The sequence below is a fragment of the Camelina sativa genome, chromosome 1 (genome assembly GCF_030686135.1).
Source record: "Camelina sativa cultivar CO46 ecotype springtype chromosome 1, ASM3068613v1".
Lineage (NCBI taxonomy): Eukaryota > Viridiplantae > Streptophyta > Magnoliopsida > Brassicales > Brassicaceae > Camelina > Camelina sativa.
Window position 1 is genome coordinate 10,750,479 of NC_141880.1, and position 20,790 is coordinate 10,771,268.

At 31.7% G+C, this 20,790-nt stretch overlaps 3 protein-coding genes across 7 annotated transcripts; 1 reads left to right on the top strand and 2 right to left on the bottom strand.

Annotated features, from left to right (window-relative positions):
* Positions 1-5,111: 5,111 nt before the first annotated feature.
* LOC104788063 (protein WVD2-like 3) lies at positions 5,112-8,072 on the bottom strand. 4 transcript variants are annotated; one of them, XM_087456466.1, is made up of 7 exons: positions 7,750-8,072; positions 6,422-6,870; positions 6,256-6,329; positions 6,058-6,151; positions 5,862-5,933; positions 5,625-5,747; positions 5,112-5,507 (listed from the first exon to the last, which is right to left on the bottom strand). In XM_087456466.1, the coding sequence occupies exons 1-7, from the start codon at positions 7,751-7,753 to the stop codon at positions 5,331-5,333; spliced, it is 993 nt and encodes a 330-aa protein (XP_087312592.1). In that variant the 5' UTR covers positions 7,754-8,072; the 3' UTR covers positions 5,112-5,330. The 4 variants fall into 4 exon arrangements, with proteins under 4 accessions (XP_087312592.1, XP_010512047.3, XP_087312598.1 ...); XM_010513745.3 differs by having other exon boundaries at positions 5,637-5,747; positions 7,750-8,060; XM_087456472.1 differs by having other exon boundaries at positions 6,955-7,860.
* Positions 8,073-16,297: 8,225 nt separating this feature from the next.
* Positions 16,298-18,696, top strand: LOC104788080 (DNA repair protein XRCC4). Of its 2 annotated transcripts, XM_087456439.1 has the most exons (6): positions 16,443-16,649; positions 16,735-16,877; positions 16,973-17,101; positions 17,198-17,320; positions 17,473-17,711; positions 18,125-18,696. In XM_087456439.1, the coding sequence occupies exons 1-5, from the start codon at positions 16,508-16,510 to the stop codon at positions 17,683-17,685; spliced, it is 750 nt and encodes a 249-aa protein (XP_087312565.1). In that variant the 5' UTR covers positions 16,443-16,507; the 3' UTR covers positions 17,686-17,711; positions 18,125-18,696. The 2 variants fall into 2 exon arrangements, with proteins under 2 accessions (XP_010512067.1, XP_087312565.1); XM_010513765.3 differs by lacking the exon at positions 18,125-18,696 and having other exon boundaries at positions 16,298-16,649; positions 17,473-17,921.
* On the bottom strand, positions 17,878-20,590 carry LOC104788071 (receptor-like protein 37). Its single transcript, XM_010513756.2, has one exon. The coding sequence runs from the start codon at positions 20,523-20,525 to the stop codon at positions 18,051-18,053; it is 2,475 nt and encodes an 824-aa protein (XP_010512058.2). The 5' UTR covers positions 20,526-20,590; the 3' UTR covers positions 17,878-18,050.
* Between the last annotated feature and the right edge of the window lie 200 nt (positions 20,591-20,790).

Genomic DNA, 20,790 nt, shown 5'->3' on the forward strand with positions numbered 1-20,790 from the left:
AAGGCAAAGTGTGTTCGTGGAATCAAGGCGATGAGGAGGAGGATGATCTAGGGTCTCGTTTGTGTGATGTTGGTTATGTATGGTTATGTTGTTGGAACCTTGGTTAGAGTTATGTTAGGTTGTTGGATAGAATGGTTAGGAATGCTATTGTATTAATGATATATTGGTTTGATATTACTTGTCTGTTTCCGCTGTGTAAAATGGTTATTGCTGGTATAATGATGAATTGTGGTTTGGGTTGGTTTAATTAAGTAGTATGGGATGCTTAATTATATATTGTATTTATTATTAAAAAAAAATGGGACGGGTTGTTTTAATTTCTCAACAAAAACAAAAAAGTCCTGAAACTATTTCTTCTTATTTTCTCTACTTCTCCTCCTCGCCCACTGCCTTCTTCTACTTCTCCTTCTCTTGATCCACCTCGTCGAGTATGTACCAGTGTTTTTTGATCAAATGGGTTCGTTTACACCATTGATGAACAGTTGGATGGAGTTATGGCCAGGCCTTGCAAAATCGCAAAGAAGACCCATGCTTGCTTCTGGTCAATGGGACATAATGCTAGATTTGTTTGCAGATGATCGATCGTACATCTGCTTTTCTGCTTTTTTGTATCCATGACATCATACTAACGACTAGCGAGGCAAAGGCGTGTGAGATTCGAACGGCTATGGGATATCTAAAACCGAGGAAACCATAACCAACATACTCAGAAAAAAAACATTTCTATGGCACAGAATAATGTCGGAAGGTTTTTACACAAATTAAAAAACAATAATTATTAACTTTAAATACATTATTGTTTTTCACTAAAGTATTCTATAATTATAGACTAATAATAATTCAAATATTCAAATTTTCTTAATGATTATTTCTTGAAGTTTACAAAAACTTAATAATAATTAACCAAAAATTGTAGAAAATCAATTTTTGTGGAACATGGAAAAATCTAAAAATATCAATCTTTGAAATAGTATGTAATAAGTTTCTAAATTTTCTCACCCATTACTTTCATAATTCAATCTCTTTTCTAACCGTTGTGTTTACTCATCAATAAAACTAACCAAACTTAAGTCGTAACTCACAGTTTTATTGATGACTTAATTTTGGTTAGTTCTATTCAAAATTAAGTAATAACAGTTGCTAACATTATAATTTTATTCAAAACTAAGTCATTTGATCGATTTACTCATTCAAGAGTAAGTAAAAAGATCACCGATAAATACTCACAAAAAATATGAAATTCATAATCAATGGCACTTTATATTTAATATCTAGTGAAAAAAGTTTTCATAATTTGTTTGTTTGAGTTTTATGATTACATTTGTAATTTACTTCTCACACAAAATTAGAATATTGATGGTTAAAAATTTTGTGGTCTCATTTGTGATTCAGTATTGTTGTTTGTTTAGATTTGTGTAATATTTCAAGGCACAAATATTGATTATATGTATTGGTATTATATGTATTAGTATTGTAGTTTTGTTATAAATCAGTAGTTTAAATAATAAATTATCCAAGAATAAGCTTACCGGTTTTTTTCAATACATGTATAATTTGTTAAACAAAACTATTTAGATATATGTTTAAGATAATTTATTGATTGATGACTTTAATGTTATTAAAACTCGACTGTTAATTCTACAATCTTGGTTATAGACAAATAATATCCAATTTATTGTACATATTTTGTTAAGTGACTTCTATGAGTTGAGTTGCAAAAATGACATTCATCAATTTGAAGGAATTGATAGTGATCTCAATTATCATAAGAATATAGATATTAATAAAAGAAATTATTATGAATGTGGAACTGATATATGTTCAAAGATTTTTAAATGTTTTTCATTACTATCTATAATGCTATATTATGAAGTTAAATATAGTAGAAGAAGATGAGAGAATTTTTAAACGTTTTTGATTACCCTTATGTTTGGCCATCAATAAATCATTCTCTCATCCTTTTCCATCATATCTCAAATCTTAAAATCTTAAATATTTTCTTAATTTTTTTAATTGTTGTTATATGAGTTGAAAAATCAATTAAAACATTATTGTAAGAATTTTATTCTAAATTTTATTTTATAGATTATGTTATATATCTTACATTGCTTTCAAATTTTATTTGTTTCTAATGCTCAAATCCTAAATATTTCTCTCATCCTAAATGTAAAAAAAATATATAAAAAATCTCATCCTCTTCCACCATATTTCAAATCTTAATTTTGTTTATGTTGTTATATGAGTAGAAAAAATCAATTGAAAACATCATTGTAAGATTTTTATTCTAGTTATATGTTAGAGAGTATGATATATATTCTACATAGCTTTAAAATTTTATTTTATTTCTAATGCATTACTAGTTATACTTATTTCTTAATTAATTTCATATTTTTAGTTTAAGTATACATATGTTGTTAACTTCCTTTTCATGGGTGAAGATAATCAAGACAATAATAGGATGTGAAAAGTTAAAAAGAAATTAAAATCCATGGGTGAAGGTAGGACATCAAACTCAGACAAACCAAACAATTATCTACCATAACCGTAATATTTTCGTTTCTAACAAATATAAAATACACAGTAAATAAATCACTAAAAAGTATGGATTTTGATGTATGACTCCTACTTCTTTTATGTATTGGCCTTGAATGTCATCTGATTTTTTATCAGTTTTTAGTTCTAGATTCTGCAAAATCCACTTTTCACGCCATTCATAATTATGAAAAAATAGATTTCCTAGAATTTAGGAAAACTAAATTTTGAAGGATTTTAGCAATTCCTTCGTAAAATCTAAAAACCACATTTTATGGGTGACCTTATTATTATTATTTTTTTAAAAATATATTTATTTTAATTTACTTAAATTCTAAAACAAACTAAAACCTTTTTTTTGCACAACAAACAAACTAAAACCTTTTTTTTTGTACCATAATCCAGCCCACGAGAGAAATTGGTACCACTGCTTGGGATGAGCAGATGCCAAACATCATAGATAAGTCTCCAAACTCCGATTCAGGACCTTCGTCTGACCATCAATTTGTGGGTGAAAGGCAGTACTATACTTGAGTTTAGTGCCAGAAAGCTTGAAGCAAGCCTTCCAGAAGGCGCTTAAGAAAGTACTACCTCTGTCCGAAAGAAACATACGATGGAAGCTGGGTACCCGTGAAGCTTAACAACCTCTTTAACAAACAGTTTAGCTACACCGGCTGCTTCCAATGGGTGTTTCAAACCCAGAAAATGACTGTACTTACTCAATCTATCCACAATCACCAAAATAACATTCTTACCATGTGAAGTTGGCAAACCATTTATAAAATCTATTGTGATATCCTCCCAAACCATCTGTGGAACTGGTAGAGGTTGTAGTAAGCCAGCAGGAGAGAGAGTGGAGTACTTGTGTCTTTGACACACCTCACATTCGGATACAAATTTCTGAGTGTCTGCGAATAGGCCGTCCCAATGAAAAGATTGTTGTATCCCTTTACCTGTTTTTAATACTCCTGAATGTCCACCAATCAGTCCGCTATGACATTCTTCCAATATCAACGGAATAGAACACGAGTTTTTTGGTATTACCAATCTATTCTTGAATTTTAATCTACCATCTTTCACCGTGTAGTTCTTATTTTGATTCTGAGCAGCCAAACAATCTTGAATCTCTTTCTGGATCTTCTCATCTTTGTCAACATCTTCATATAGGTCTTGGAGTTGTAATGACGTAGGAACTGTCAAGGCCATCAACAGATGTGCAGACAACACGCCAAGGGGTTATGTCATTCTCGATAACCCATCTGCGCCTTTATTCTCAACTCCGGGTTTATACAGGATCTCAAAGTCGTATAGGTCTATGGGTACTTTTTTTTCTGCATCTTTTTTTTTTAATTTTTAATAAAAATTTATAATCATTATTTTACTATTTAAAAAAATTATTATTATACATAAAAACCAAAAACTAATTAAGTTACCATTCAAAATTTTGCAAAAACTAAAATATACACCAAAAGCAAAAACTAAAAAAATTAAAAATCAGAATCCAAAAACTAAAAATCAAAATCTAAAAACCAATTAAAAACTACCAGTCATTCATAGCCATTATAACTAGATCTGTTCCACTTTGTTTTCATGTAGTAGTTAATTCCATAATCTATTACGACTATTCTAATCACAGCTTATTTTCTTCATGTAGTAGTTAATTCCATAATCCATTGAGGTAGACTATTAGTGTATACAAATGAGAATGTGACGTTCACGTGCAGCTCTGCATGTGCAGGAGAAGGAAGCGTTAGAGTCGATGCGAACTCAAGAAACACGTGTAGTTTTGGATAGTGACTGTGACAATGTGGTACATATAAGATTGCTGTTTGTATTGGGAAATTGGATAAGATTCTTCTGAGAGATATGTCAGAACTCAGACAGAACCTGAAGTGAAGCCACTATCCCTGCGCCACATATTATTCTACAGCCCATTAGGCCCAATTAATATTAGTCCTACGAAATCAAGATTGTGAGTGAAAAAGAGGATAACATTTTTTTTTTTTGGCAATACGAACCGACAACAACTAAAAATCTTTTAATTTTTTTGCATTTTTAAAGATTGAATATAGTTTTGGAAAGTTGGAGCAAGTTGCAACATATTGATAACATAATCAAACAACTAATGAAATGATTAAGGAATAACCAGTTCATTTGATCCACCAACTTCTCACCAATAATGACAGCTTTGATCAAACAACCTACTTTCTTTGAAAATAATAGTATAATGTTATTATTATGATTAGAGCCGTGACAAAATCTTTGTATAAATAAAGGCAATGGTCTTCGACCCCATCTATTATTCACAAAATCAGGTCCCAACAACATTTATTCTAAAGGTTTGGACATTTTTTTTCCTGTCAAAGAAAGGTTTAAGTACATTGTATTTGAGTATTTTTCATCATTATTAGTTCCGTTTATTTTCTTATTTGTGGTAAAAAAAAATTATATAGTGAAAAGAGGCACAATTATGTTTTAACTCGCCTATGGCCCTTAAAAGCTTATGCAAGACGATATGGTCTTCTCATCACGAGAAACGACCTATGGTAGGTAATATATAGGCTGCGTTGAGTCTAAAATTATTATGAACAAAAGATTTGTTATAACTTAAAAAAACAAGCAAAAGAACAACAATAAGATTCTTATTTCTAAGTGTACACACATTCATAAACGCGGCATAAACAACTTTTAAATTACACACATTTACACTTCAAATCGTAAGTTAAAAAACACAAGCATCCCACACATTCTCACAACGGAAACATAACTCTCATGTTCGTTGTGACCAAAAAGACTTTTTAGCAGGCAAAAGCGGTCTCCGGTTCCAAATTTGAGGTTTCATCATTATGGTCCTCTTTAGAGATCACTACTAGAGTCTTTCGAGTTTCATGCCGCCTTGATGCTCCTTTTGTTCTGTTCCCTTCTTTTGTGTTCCTCCGTCCTAGTTTTGGCGACTTTGCTCGAGTTGGAGGAGGCTGTGTATGGACACCGTTTTAGGTATAAACATAATGCAAGGTTTACACTAGAAATGATTTTTAAAGTTTAGGGGTAATTTCTCTTTATGTGAATGTTGTAGTGAAATTGTAGACAACCTTGTGTGTTACCTTCTTAAGTTCAACCTTTAGAGGAGGCCCTTCGTGATAAAAGTTTGGCATTGGGTTTGCTTTGAACCTCAAACTTTTTCTTAATTTCCTTAAGGCTGCTTCGCTTTCTTCCTTTATATTTGAGTTCCGCGCATACAAAGAGAGGGGAAATAATATGTCAGAATTCAACATATGTGATAAATGAATTTTATAAAAAGCCTAGCATAAAGGAAAACAGCATGGTACCTTGTTCCTTGCTTCACTTTGCGTTTTCTCAGCCTCCATGGCTTGGTGTTTCTCCTCCAGTTTTGTATAGAACTTAAGAACATAAACCAATGAGAAAAGTCAATACACAATCTAGCAAAACCTCCCAAGAGTGGAAAGGGTAATTTTTTTTTTTGTTGTTGAACAAACAGAGTGGATAATGAAAAAGAAATGTCACCTCCTTCCGCTTCTCGGCACGCTCAGTGGATCGAAACGAAGGAGCTGCCGTGACAATATTTCTTGATTTAGCAGACTTTGCACCCGACGTAGCGCTGTCAACAATAGTCAAGACTTGATATTATCACATATTCCAAAGAGAAATGAGTAGAAAATTGTAAATTAAAAAGAAATATATTTTAATGAGAAAGAAACATACTATGAATCAACAGAGCAAGAATCTTCCTCATCTGAAAGCTTCTTGTTTTTTGGCTGCAATGGTTTCCTAGTTACCTACAGTTGCAAGTAAATACTTAGGTGTTACGGTTAGACAAAACAAATACATTTAAGAGAATACAATATGTTATTATAGCATAAACTCTAACCTTTGTGGCCTGATTTTTTACTTTACTATGCCCATCCGGAAACTTTTTCAACCCAGCTGATTCAAGAGATTCACTCGTAAACGAACGTGTCGATGTAGCACGCTTCTCAGTCTCTAAAGAAAACGGCTGTGGAACGGTGTTCCTTGTTTTGTTACTCCCACGAACTGATTTTGAAGCATGCTTAGCAGGTAAAAGTGACATAGTGACATCCTTGGACTCAAAACCATCTCCTGTCGGCTTGCCAACGGGGATCTCACTAGTACACTCTTTAACATCATACTCGTTCGCTTCGATGTTCTCTTCTGTATATCGAAGCTCTGTATGTACATTAGTATCATCACGTGATACTGAATCTAAGAGAGGCTCAGAAACATTTTCTTGGTTTCGATTACAAGAATCACCATTCGCATAGATCACCACACCATCTGGTTCCTTGTCCATACAGATATCTGCAACAACACAAGTCAACTATATAAGTAAAAAAAAAGATAATCATATTACATAAAACCTATGTGAAAACAACACAAACTTACTTTGCAAGCGCGTTTACGACACAATTCAATATTATGGTATCTTTGGTCTATCACAAGAAAAGATACTATACTATGCCTCCTTATATAAATCACAGACTAAGACAACTCAAGTTCCTTATTAGTATAATAACTTAAGTATACTTACTTACAAATGATGACCAAGAATTCAACTAACCATATAAATTATTCTCCTAAAAGCATTAGGCGCTAACCAAATGTAGGGACATCAAAGACGAATACAGCTTGTTGATTAAAGGAAAGTAATATAGTATTCTAACGTATCTATTAACCTATATAATAATAATAGTATATAGTCAAGTATCAATTTCTCTAAAAAGATAAATTAAACAGTACACACGGCCAAATCTTTTTGCATTAGACAAACCCAAAAGAAAAAATCTTTTTTTTTGCATAGTCAAGAATCAACAAAGAAAAGACACTTTGTAAAACGCATAAATCATCATGGTTTTGGACCAACATAAAACTTTAAGACTTTTCTTTGTTAATATTTTCCATAATGACACGACTAAATTTCAGTCAAGCAAAACAAGAACTTGATAAAACAAATTTAACAAATTAGAAACTCAAAATTTTAGTTGTTTAACAACCGATACTTCTTGCATTCAAACAAAAATGAACATGCAGCTCAAAAATTCTCAATTACTCTATGAATTAGGAACTATATGATCATCAATCGCAATCAAGAAAACTCTATAATCTCAAACCAAATTTCAAAGCTGCAACAAAATCGATAAAACATAGATGATATCGAAGTAGAATATTAGAATTTCTTACCCATTTTTCTTGTGATAGACGAGAGAAATTGTAACCGCTCTCCTTTTTTTCTTTGTTTTCTTGTTCTCCTCTCTCTCTCTCTTCTGTGTGTTGTAATGAAAATGATGATACTATTACCATTTATGTTGGCGTGTGTGTTTTATACCATCTTCTTCCTCGTCGGTGCTAACGCCGTTACTAGACACCGTTTCTTATTAGTGCTTCACTAATTAATATTTTGTTAATTAGGTATTTGTGTTTACTCGAGATTAACTTTTTATATACTTTCTTTTGGTTTTAATTTTTTATAGACTTGCTACTTTTGTTTATTTATTTATATCAATTATATGTTCGATTGGTTAATAAAAACAAGAAATAGCATACTTGTTCATGTCTAGCATCTTTTCAATGATTGTTGAACTATTTTGATTAGCAAACTCCAATAATAACGTTTCAGTTCATTTTTACCTACTTTAATATTGGGGAATTAACTAACGTCCAAGTATGTAAATAAAAAAACTGCTGTTATTTTTTTACAATTGAAAGCGTTACGTATATTTGCTGTTTTTTTTGTAATATTGCTGTTATTTTGTAATATTGCTGTTATTTTGTATACAACCAATGATTAAAATCGTATATTTTTTTTTTTTTTTGAGATTTTGATCCTCAAATTCATTGTAAAATGTTTAACCACTGATCATCATAATTAAGTTACACAAATCCTAAAATGTTTTGAGTTCAATTCATTATACATTCAATCCGGTTAACCTTATCAAAGACTTGCGACCAAAGTTTGTAGTGTAAGATGAAAATAGAGTCACTAGAGACCACGTAAACTCATTTGAGTTTGAGAGGTTAAACATTTGTTCATGTAAAATCGATTCACGATCTTTTCAAGTCCTCACCAACATTAGCAATAACAAAATCACTAAACTACAAAGATTTGGTTCCTAAGCGTAATATTTTAATAGCTTTCAGCTAGTGTGGGACAAGTTTTTTCCGGCAATTATGCAAATTTCCTTTTATATATCTGTGAATTGTGAACTACAATTGAATATAATCAGACAATCATTATGACCGCACAAAGAGACAAGATATCAGACCATTATTTCCGAAGTCCAATTTATAATTTTGGCTACAAACTATTGCAAGTAGTCAAAAGAACATCTGTTATATTTTGTTTACTTACACACCCATACAACTTTCATCACTGCCATCGGTTGATTACTTAGCAAGTTTTAAAATATTGTATCTACTACTATCTTCAGTCAATACCAAAGCACATGGTTCAACGGAAGCATCATTTATTTAACCATTTAAGTTAAAAAAAAACACATTTTAACACAAATGATATTATATTAAAAACGTGATTTTGTGGACTTGGCAAGGAATCCATAAATTAAACAAAAATAAAGTAAGGTGATTATAGAAAAGACATAACATCCTTATTGGCATTGCATCCAATCTTATTAATTGCTCACTGATTTAGATTATCCCACACCTAAACTCTTATTGAAAAACACATTGCACCACCCTTGTTTAATATTTAAATTTTAAGATAAGCATCTCATTATTGTTTGTATCCCTGACATGCCCTTATTACAAGTAAGGGTCAAAATCGAATCAGTGAGATGATTGAGGGTGAGATAGGGAACTTGAAAAGAAGACGTGGGATGATTGAGCTGTGTGTGATAGAGGTTATGCGCTGAGTGGAGTAAAAGAAAGACTATCCAACAAATAAGTGGGTCGGTCCCATTTGTCTGTAAGCTAAACCATAATAATAACAATTCTCTAAAGATGGTTACAGAAAAACAATAAATAATTTCATAATTTCATAATTATATGATATTTTTATATTTCTGGGAGATGTATATAGATGTCGCAGTTGTAGCTAAGGTAATTAAAAAAAGAATTCGTCTTATGGGTTCGGTGTTTTTGATGTTAAAATATGACCACAATTAGTCCATTACAAACAGATTCCGATGACAAATGAAAAATACTAACATAGTGTTGATAGTAGCAGTCATGTCTTCGAAACATAAATTTTATTGTCAAATATTTTTACAAACCAAATTAACTCATTGAGTCAATGTAAATAAGATTTTGTGTCATCATTAATACGTGGTAGAAATAGAACACAAAATAATTCATTGAGTCAATGTTGACCAAAATAACGTTTCTTGTGTGGCAAACACGGTTGTGGTGGCCGAAGAAGTCGTGGTCACAACCATTAGAGACTAGTGACAAACATTACTCATATTGAGTCTATGACTATGTGTATGCGTATGCCTATCTTCCACTATACTTTCAAAACTATATGATTCAAAATATCATATGTTATACTTGTTACATTTATATATTAACGCAAAATTGTTTATAAGTAGAAAAAACGTTCCTTGTTCTTTGGTTGAGAGCATAAACGACTAGGATTTATGCAACATAGATATTGAGCTTCTCGTATAGTTGAATTGTTCATTTTTTTTCTAGAAATTTACAACTTTTCCTTAACACATCACAAAAATGGAACCGTATTTTCGGATGATGATGATCTGCATGCATTAAAAAATATTTTTATCCAACTTTTTCTATAAACAACCTTTTATTAGATAAATAAAAATGCGTTACCTTATTAAATAACAAACAAGGTTATTAAATATAAAAGTGCTATCTCACAAAATTATCTCTTGTTTTTGTTTTTTTTTCGTCTCATAGCGCATAAAAAATTACACTTTTAAAAAGATATATTTTAATTTATAAGTGAAGTGTTAGGAAAGGGATAATATCAAATACAAAAATTTGCAAAACTAATTCAGATATTCTTCAATTACGATGAGTTTAGTTTATATTCAAATTTGCCAAGTTGTACATAAAACTTGACCAAAAAAACTTTAATTGATATCATAATAGTAAGTTCAAACAAATGGTTAATATAGTAGAAAATTGTTGTACAAGTACAGACACCATCTTTTGTTAAAACATATTCTAAGCTCAAACATCTTATGCTAAAATAGATCCCAAATCTCATTTTTCCAACAATTTAAGATATTTATGATATTGTATTGAAATAAGATTGATGATGAGAAGAATAAAAACTTCATACCTGACAAGGTGGGATTACTTTGGAATTTCAGCTGCGTCTATGACTTACTTAACCACTACATATTTTAACAAATAATTTGTATTGTATTCTTTAATTTAAGTTGTTAATAATTCTTAGAAATGACATACATTTTAAATATGTTTCTCTTTTTTTAATTTACTTCATTATTTTTCACAAGTCATAAACTAATAAAATTTACTAAGGGAAACAGATCAATACAAAATAAACAAGTTATAGCTAATTATTTAATTAAAGTATGGTTACAATTTCATACAGAATGTTTAATACATACTATAATTATATTTGCACAATTTTAAAATTAATTATATTGTTAGTTGCAACAAGCTTATTACTATTAGATTGGTTAGAAGAAGTAACAAAGAAGAAGAATGATGCAAAGAAGAGCTCAAGAATAACAAGGCTATATTTAGGCCTCATGATATCATAAGGGGCCGAATTGTTGACCAATGAAGGTCCAAGATAATTTTACTCTTAGTGACGAAGCTAAAAAAGAAGAAGAAGGAAGGATCTAAAAAGCCCATCAAAGCCCATGAAGAAATAAGAGGGAAAGAGGTTGAAATATAAGTCAAAGGTAGGCAAGTGAATAAGAATAGTTATATGTGAACCAAAGAGACATTGAGAGTGGTCCCCCTTCACCCTTGGATGTTCACATGTTGCATTTAGAAGAAGATGCAAGTGGGAGAGTCACATGTTGCTTCTAAGAAGCCATTTGAGAGATGTCACTTTCTAATATGTTTTGTATCACCAATATACATTCAAAAGTGTATGAGTGAATGTATATGTGGCCTTTGCACTTAGGTTTAGAAGGGATACTCATATCCCATTAACTCTTTGTATAAATATGTAACTCATATGTTTAATAAAATTAAGCTCTCCAATTGGGGGTTTTCCCCTTACTAAAATCGTTTCTTATACACTCAAATGGGTAGATTCTTGTCTCCATAATCTCATGGAGAGACCAAGCTTTGGCAATGTTTGGTCTCTACTTTTCTTTCATTTGATTCTCTACACCATTCTCTAAACTATTCTAAAGGGTATTTGGGTTATCTTTGGTGTGAGAGAGTTGTTGCCTCTCATACTTATTCTTGAGTATACATAGCTTATATTGGCGTGTATAACTCCTTCTTTACCTTAAGAACACTCTCATTAATTTGTATCCTAAAGGCTTTACACATGAACACACAAATTACGCTTTAAGTGTTCTTGTGAGTTTATATTGGACTAGAGTGTATCTTGCAGCTCACTCTCTACAAATTCTAACAATTACAAAAGAGATGTATTAAAAATTTAATTTAATACTGTTATTATTGATATTTTTCTATAAATTATATATCTATAATATGTATTATGTCATGTTTATTGTTTTTACCAATCATATACTTTTTATCATTTCAAATTGTTATGTCACCAATCAACATGTTTCTGCACCGCTTATTCTAGAAAAAAAACACACTTGTTCCGCAAACCGGATGTACCACAGTTGAACTGTACCACACTATAACCCACTTTTCCCATGTGTAAATTCAACCACACAAAGAAAATTTGTTTCCACAATTTTTCTTAGAAGCCAATGTAAGTTTTGTTTTGGAGTTCGAAGGTGGATAAAAAATAAAAATTGTGAATTAATTCTACAATAAATGTATTGTGACAGATTCCATTCACAAAGTTATTAACTTAATTCTTATTGAATATGAACTTAATTCACAAAGTATATAGTATATCCCCCCTATATTTTTTAAACCAAAAAATGTTTCGTTTCATAAATTTATCTAAGATGATATATAAATAATATTGACAATAAAGATATATAAATAATAATAATAATAGTAAATTAGAAAAGTATATTATGATAAAAGAAAATTCATTCTGCTTATTCAGTCACTTCTCATCATATATCTATATTCATCGGTCACTTCTCATTATATTCATATCTACCTCTCTCTTTATCCCTCCATAACTAAACACGAGCTCTCCTGTTTTTCCAACTTCACAAAAGAGCTCCAAGGTTTGAACTCTTTGTTTTCTCTTAACTTGTAATAGCTCCCCTGTTTTTCCCCTGTTTTCCAACTTCTCAGAAAAGCTCCTCTGTTTTTCTCCTATTTTTTCAACTTCAACAAAAACCGTAAATCAAACAAAATGGATGATATAACTGGTGATATCCGTGAGGTGGCAGGGGAAAGAGAATAGCGGTTATCTGTAGAGGGGGTTAGAAACTTTTCATTCAATGGTTATGATATTTGCTGATCATAAACCTAAGTGGAGGTGCATTGGGTCTGGTTATTTATATTTATATTAATGTTACTATATAACATGGTTCTGATATTTGTTAAATTCTTATTTAATAGTATTTGATCAGCACTACTAATATTAGAATACTAGACATATTAAATCAATGTAATTTAACTAAAATTTTGTAAAACAATTAAATCATTGGTAAAATTGTGACTTAATTAGAAAATAGCTTATAAATTACATATTTATGTACTTGATTCCTTTATTATTTTTCTAAAAATTAACAATCTAAATACAATTTTTACTTAACTAAACAAAAAAGTTAAATATAACAAACAAATTATAGTTAATATTCAATTACTTTTTTAAAATTGTCCTGTGGTGGACCGCGGGACAATTTTTTAAAGAATAATATTTAATTTCTTATTATTATATTTAGTTTGTTTTGTTTAATTAATTTTGTTTGGATTGTTAATTATTAGAACAATAATAAGGGAATTAAATACAGAAATATGTAATTTATAAGCTATTGTCTCATTAAGTCACAATATTACCAATGATTTAATTGTTTTACAAAATTTTATTTAAATTACCTGATTTAATATTTCTCATATTCTAATATTAGTAATATTGGCCAAATAGTTAAATGAGGATTTAACCCGTGTTTCAAGACCGAATTAATAATATTTTATATTTATACTAATGTTAATTCAAACCATCATGTATATATAGATATTCAGTTTCTAAATAAAATATATACTGAATTAAATGTATGTCCTCTTGCTAAAGTTAAATATTTGTGAATATTGGTTTTCTAATCATTCTAAAATTGAATTTTCGGTTTAGGAAATTTATTAATGTTAATATAACTTTGGAGATTATAACTTTTTTTTGACAAATCTGTTGTATATCATTTAAATTTGAGAGATTTTAGCATCCATAAAAATAGTTTTCAAGATTTAATAGGTTAAAGCTTTAATGGGTAGAGTTGTTTTTAGAAAAATCATAATGTATAGATGTTGTTAAGATTTTTTGGCAATAAATGTAACAAATATTGGTCAATTTAAGAAAGTTTAGTATTTGAGTTTCTCTGCAATGTTATTTATGGAATTGTTTTAGGGGTTAATGTTGTAAAAAAAAAATAAACAAGTAAAACCAAAAGGACATAAACCAAAATGTACTTCAAAAATAATAATATAGATATATATACATATATATATATATATACATATATCATGAATAAAAACATGCAACGCTCTTAAAAATTATAGAGAGGCACTAACTCACATTATCCAAATTAATTAAATAATTTGCAAAGATTTCACTTTGGTACTTGTTTCCTTGTTATTTACTTAATTACATATATAATGATATGCATGCTTAAGTTAAACGTATGAATTTAAAATTGAATTAAAAGCCAAATTTAATGGATGATAAAAAAAATGTGACTACTCATATAGCTCATCTTTAGGCTGTGAATGGAGACATGTGAAAGTGCGGATTTCAAGTTTCTGTTTTGAAAACCGTATTGTCACCAATCATATAAATATTTGTGTAATTTTCAGTTTTTGAAAAAGGAAAAAAAGTTGCTTTCCGTTTTTTAAAACATGCTATTAACTCATGGTCCACAAATTTTTATCCAATTTTCTGTTATCTAGCGGTTCAGTCAATTCCGTACTGAATAATACAAAAACTTGATTTTTTTTTACTAATAAAAAATAGTTTAATAACCACTACATATTCTAACAAATAATTCTTATTATATTCTTTAATTTAAGTTATTAATAATTCTTATAAATGACATACATTTTAAATATGAATTTTTTTAAAAAAATTCACTTCATTATTTTTTCACAATTCATTAACTAATTAAGGAAAACAGATCTATACAAAATAAATAAGCTACTGCTAATTATTTAATTAAAGTATGGTTATGATTTCATACAGAATGTATAATACATATTATAATTATATTTAAACAATTTTAAAATAAATTATATTGTTAGTTGCAACAAGATTATTACAAAAGAGATGTATTAAAAATTTAACTTAATATTATTATTGTATTATGTCATATTTATTGTTTTTTATCATTTCAAATTGTTATGTCACAAATCAATATGATTCTCCACCACTTATTCTATAAAAAATACACTTGTTCTGCAAACCGCATGTACCACAGTTGAACCGTACTGTACTACAAAACTGTTTTTTCTGCATAGCTAATTATGCTATCACTATTCAGACCTTTAAAGGGTTCATAACAAGATACAATGTTCTGAGAGTTACCAATTATCTAGTCATCTTCTTTTATTACACGATGTTGCTAAAATATATAGTCGTCTGCTTTTGCTAAGAATTGAATGTTGACAGGATTATATGTCTACTTTGTAAAAGAAATTAGTCTTAAATTCAATAGTATAATGTTTTTTTTGACAAAAAAAAATCAATAGTGTATTTTCTTTAATTTCATTTGCTATCCTACGGTAATATGACAATGAAAATTATGATTGTGTCAATTATATATAGACCTTACCTTTTAACAAACTTAATATAGAGAGTTGGCTATGGTTTATCTAGAATCTTAAGACTTATTTGAAACTTCAAGATAGAACTGGATTCACACTTATCTCTGGTTACATAACGAGGTCGTATGATTTAACTTCAACAGTAAATGTGTTGTTAATAACGTTTAATTTTTTTGTTAATTTTATAAACGGCGTATTGATTTGGTAAGTTAATGAAAATTTTGTTATTATATTTGAAAGTAAACAAAAATTGAATGTTTATTTGGCTAGACCAAGAATTCTTGTTTTTTTTGGCAAATTTTAGAAAATTTTTGGCTTTTTTTGGTCGAATTCTCATGGCTTAATTGTTGTCCATATGTAATGAGAGTTTTTTTTTTTTTTTTTTTTTTTTTCTCATAAAGGATTTTATTAATATGAAACATTAAAAAACAGAAGCAAAGGCAGAAACCCAACAAAATACGAAAACAACAAAAGCCCAATTGAGTTCACTATTGCGCCGCTTAAGAAAAAGATTGAGTCAAATAAGTCCACTCAAAGACACGTATCAGTAACACATGTAAGATGAGCAATTGAAAGGTTTCCATCGTCATCCTTCGCCATCGGAGCCACTGATTCTTCCGATGAATGAAGCTATAGCCGAGATGAAATCAAGGATAGATAGATTCTTCTGTTTATCACCGGTAAGTGCAAAACAGCATAAGGATAAAAATACACAATCAGTTAAACTCTACCGTTGGTGTCTATGTAACGAGAGTTTAATAGTAGTAAAAATCACTAAAACGTAAAAATTTAATACAGAAGGTGACTCAGCATCCACGTAAGCGAAACAAAACAAATTTTACATTACCATCGGAGTTAACTCCCGAAATCGTCGTCGGCGACTTTAAACTTTGAAGCAATGGTTGAATCGGAGAAAACGAAACACACATGTCTCCGCCTTGAAATCTCCGGCGCCGATCCAATTTTCGTCAAAGGCACTTGGTATCACTCTCGTTTCGATATCTCCGTCACCGATGGCTCCTCCTCTTGGATTTGCAATGGTAATACATAAACCCCTAAATTCATACTGTCACTAATCTTTTTCTCGGATTTGACGTTTCTCTGGGGTTTTAATCGGATTTGAAGCAACGGAGGAGGATGTTGCGGAGCGAGCGGCGCAATGGGATCAACCTGTATCGGAGTATTTGGAGCTCGCGGAGCAGTACTTAGGGTTTCAACAGCCTGATTCTGTCTATGGTTTCTCTGATGCTCTTGAGGGATCTAAACGGGTCAGTATTGGATCTTTTTGGTTTGGTGAAGAAATGGTTTGTTAAATGTTTGAGTAAGTCTGAGATTTTTGTGATGTTGTGTGTTTTGGTGAAAGCTCTCTTGGACGTTTGAGAAGGAAGGGACTAAACTTGAGTGGAGGTGGAAGTGTAAACCATCACATGATAACAAGAAGATCACTGTTGGGGTTTTGGATTTTCTAATGGAGGCTAATATAAGGCTAAGTGTATGACTCTTAACACTATATGTTCTGATACTTTTGAGGATTTCTTGTGATGTTTGAGAATGATGGTGATTAGTTCTTTATGATTATACTCCACAGGAAGAAGTTGTGAACAAGACGAGATCTTTTGAGAAGATGAAGAGTGAAGCTGAGAGATGTCTAGCGCAAGGTGAAAAGCTCTGCAAAGAAAAAACAGAGTTTGAGGATGCAACTTATGCAAAGGCATGTTTTATCTAATATCTATCACCTTCTTTTGTTTAGAATAGAATCGTTGGCTTTTCTAGTCCCACATTGCTTCGTTTTTTGGGATGAGTAGTCTTTGTGAAAAGGATATTGTAATGTTTAGTATTTGATATTATACCTTGTCAATGCAGTTCCTTTCTGTGTTGAATGCCAAAAAGGCAAAACTGAGAGCACTTAGGGACAAAGAAGATTCAGGGAAGGCAGCTGAGGAGGAAGAGTCGACAGACAAAACTGAAAGCTTTGACGACAGTGGAAGAAATGACAATGAGCAGAGCGAGGAAGTAGCCTCAAAAAAGGCAACAGGCAGCAAAGCTCGTGGCCAAAAGAGAGCTGCACGGAGCTAAGAGATTCCCCTGTCTTGAGATTTTAGGTCAGAGTTTCCATTCCAAGTTTTGTCAAGCTCATAGCTAGGAAAAGAGAAACATCTTTTCGTTGAAAATTTGCTAGAATCTGTATTGCTTGTGAAAGTTAATGAAATAGGCTTGGAGATGAAATGATTACTATAAAAGCTTCAAGCCTCATTTCCTCAATAGTAATGTAAAAAATCCAATGTGAAATTTCAAGGCCTTTTTGATCACCATACCAGTGCTTTTACAACTTATAACACCAACAACTTTTTTTTTTTAAAACCACAAAATAGGAAAACTAAAAATAATAAACACTTGACCAGCTAAGTTATCGTAGTACAAACTTGACGAAACCATTGAGATTAACCAGCCATAAACCACCTGTGTTTGTATGATGTGAAGATGTGTCCGCTCACTAATCCGTAAAACACACCAGGTCCAAACGCTATCGCGGCTGCTATCCAACTCAACATAGGCTCTTCTGATTCTGACGTAGACTCATCCTGTTGACGCGGTGTTGGAACGGAGACATGTTTTTCTCCACAAATTTCTTCGAGGCCATAGAGTCCAGGGTTACCCGTGAACGAAGAACAGTTTTGACTTCTGAACTGTGTGCTCCGTGGCACCAATCCCTGTAGATGATTGTGGGAGAAGTTGATGGTGGAGAGAAACGAGAGTTTTCCGAGTCCTCGAGGAATTTCACCTGAAAAGTTATTTCGTGATAGATCTAATGTCTCGAGCTTTGTAATATTTGCCAATGATGGTGGGATATTGCCTGTGAATGCGTTCCCTGACAAGTTGAGAAGACGCAACTCGCTCAATAGACCAATGGATCCAGGGATATGTCCAGAGAATCTGTTTCCAGAAAAATCAATAGCTTTGAAGGCTTTAAAGATTTGAACAAAATCCATGTCTACTCCTTTATACACCAACTCAATTGAATCTTTGTGATTATTTTTTCTATCCCCCATGTAGTTCGATCCTGGTATACGTATATTTCTTTTATAATCGAGTGTGCGGATAGGTCGACTCCACACGGATGACATTTCAGTCCAGTTGGCAAAATAGTCTTGTGGTAACGATCCACTGAAGTTGTTGTTGGATATGTCCATGATCCTCATGCTTGGAAACCCTAAATAGGCAGAGGGGTTATAGAGTGGACCATATAATGTATTTGACCGGAGCACAAGAACTGTTAGGTGTTGTAGAGATCCCAACCAAAATGGAAACGTGTCTTTGATCTTGTTTCCTCTCACGTTTAGAAATTCCATCACCTCGCAATTGATCAAAGATTTTGGAAGTTTCCCCACAAAATTGTTGAGGCTGACATCAAGTGATCGCAACTGTGAGCCATCCATGCATAAATCTGGCATAAACCCACTTAGACTGTTGTTTCGCAGATTTAACATACCGTAATCAGTGGAATTCTTCAAGCATTGTGGAATTGAGCCATTGAGATGGTTGTTGGAAAAATCTAGGAAAGAAAAATATTTGAAGTTGCAAATCCATTTGGGAATTGGTCCTTGGAGTGAATTTGAACTAAGATCCCAATCTCTTTCTAATGATCCATCACCAAGTTCCACAGATTTTCCAAAGCTGGTGAAAGAATTATAAGAAACATCCACCGAGTTCAACTTAGACGAACTCCATATACAATGAGGTACTTCACCGTTCAACTTGTTGTAGGAAAGATCAAGGGAACTGAGGTTTACTAATCTAGATATTGATCTAGGGACCGGTCCTCCAAAATTGTTGTGGCTAAGATCTAAATATTCTATATTGACTAATTTAAATATTGATCTAGGGACTTTTCCTCCCAAGTTGTTGTGGTTAAGATATAAACGGTCGAGATTGACTAATTTTGATATAGAACTAGGGACTGGTCCTCCGAAATTGTTGTGGCTAAGATCTAAATTTTTGAGATTAACAAATTTAGATATAGATTCTGGGATTAGCCCATCAAAGTTGTTGTAGCTAACATCGAAGTTTGTCAACTTAGATGAGGAAGAAGTGTTCCCAAAATCAATAGCTCCCTCGAATTGGTTTTCACTTAAAGCAATATCGACTAATGAAGGAATAGTGAGCACAAATGAGGGAAAAGGTCCGAAAAATGAGTTATTATACACCCACAATCGCTCTAAATTGTGGAGTCCACTTAGGTCCGAGGAAATCGAGGATTTGAAGTGATTGAAGGAGAGGTCTATAATGGACAAGGTGGTTAAGTTGGCTAATACTCTAATCCCACTAGTGAATTGATTTTCACGGAGGTGCAATTCAGAAAGTTTCGTTAAGTTGGCAAATGAAGTTGGAATATTACCTCTGAGATTATTAACAGAAAGATCCAAGTACTCTAGTTGGTTTAGGTTACCGACTGAAGCCGGGAATTCACCTACTAATTGGTTACAAGAAAGATCAAGATGCTTGAGATGAGAAAGATTCCCAATGGAAGAAGGAATATCTCCTTGGAGATGGCAAAATGAAAGATCTAGCTCACGAAGATGTTGGAGTTTAAAAAGACCACTGCTAGGTTTCAAAGAGGTGTTGGCAGTTTCTGAAATGAGATTAAGTGATATCACCTCTCCTAATGTAGCATCACACGTGACACCCTCCCAAGAACAACAGTCTGCACTCTTGTTCCACAAAACTGTTGTTACATGACCGTTGTCGTTAGAATGGATCGTGAACTCTTTTTTTAGCTCCAAAAGAGCATCTCTTTGGTCGCTGCGGCACAAGGACCGTGTGGGAGAAGCGAGAGTGTTTGGTAAGGAGAGAAGGAAAAATAAGAAATAGATGGTAATAATAATACCAAGAAAGCGATCAGATTGGCTTCGAATCATCGCCTCTCAATATTTTTTTATTAATTTTGAGACAAATATAATTCGTTTGTTGAAAGGTAAGTGATTAAACTGTGTGGCTTACACACTATTCTTTATATAAGAACATTCTGTTTAAGGAGCTTGACTTGGCAAGTCTTCCACTATATTATTTTACAATTAAATCAAAGACGGGAATAATGAATAATAATTTTAGTGCACACCAACCAAACTTTAAGGTAGTCAAAGCCAAAAAACGCACAAACAAATACCAAAAGGGGATACAAAC

Bases quoted from the DNA above. Each gene is read 5' to 3' on its own strand.
- LOC104788063 (XM_087456466.1), bottom strand. The intron at 5,934-6,057 runs GTGACATTTCTT...TATGTTCTTAAG, and splicing joins GTGCCGAGAAGCGGAAGGAG to TTCTATACAAAACTGGAGGA. The intron at 5,508-5,624 runs GTTGTCTACAAT...GTCCATACACAG, and splicing joins TTAAGAAGGTAACACACAAG to CCTCCTCCAACTCGAGCAAA.
- LOC104788080 (XM_010513765.3), top strand. From the start codon at position 16,508: ATGGTTGAATCGGAGAAAACGAAACACACATGTCTCCGCCTTGAAATC. The intron at 16,878-16,972 runs GTCAGTATTGGA...TTTTGGTGAAAG, and splicing joins CTCTTGAGGGATCTAAACGG to CTCTCTTGGACGTTTGAGAA. The intron at 17,321-17,472 runs GCATGTTTTATC...TTGTCAATGCAG, and splicing joins AGGATGCAACTTATGCAAAG to TTCCTTTCTGTGTTGAATGC.
- LOC104788071 (XM_010513756.2), bottom strand. From the start codon at position 20,525: ATGATTCGAAGCCAATCTGATCGCTTTCTTGGTATTATTATTACCATC.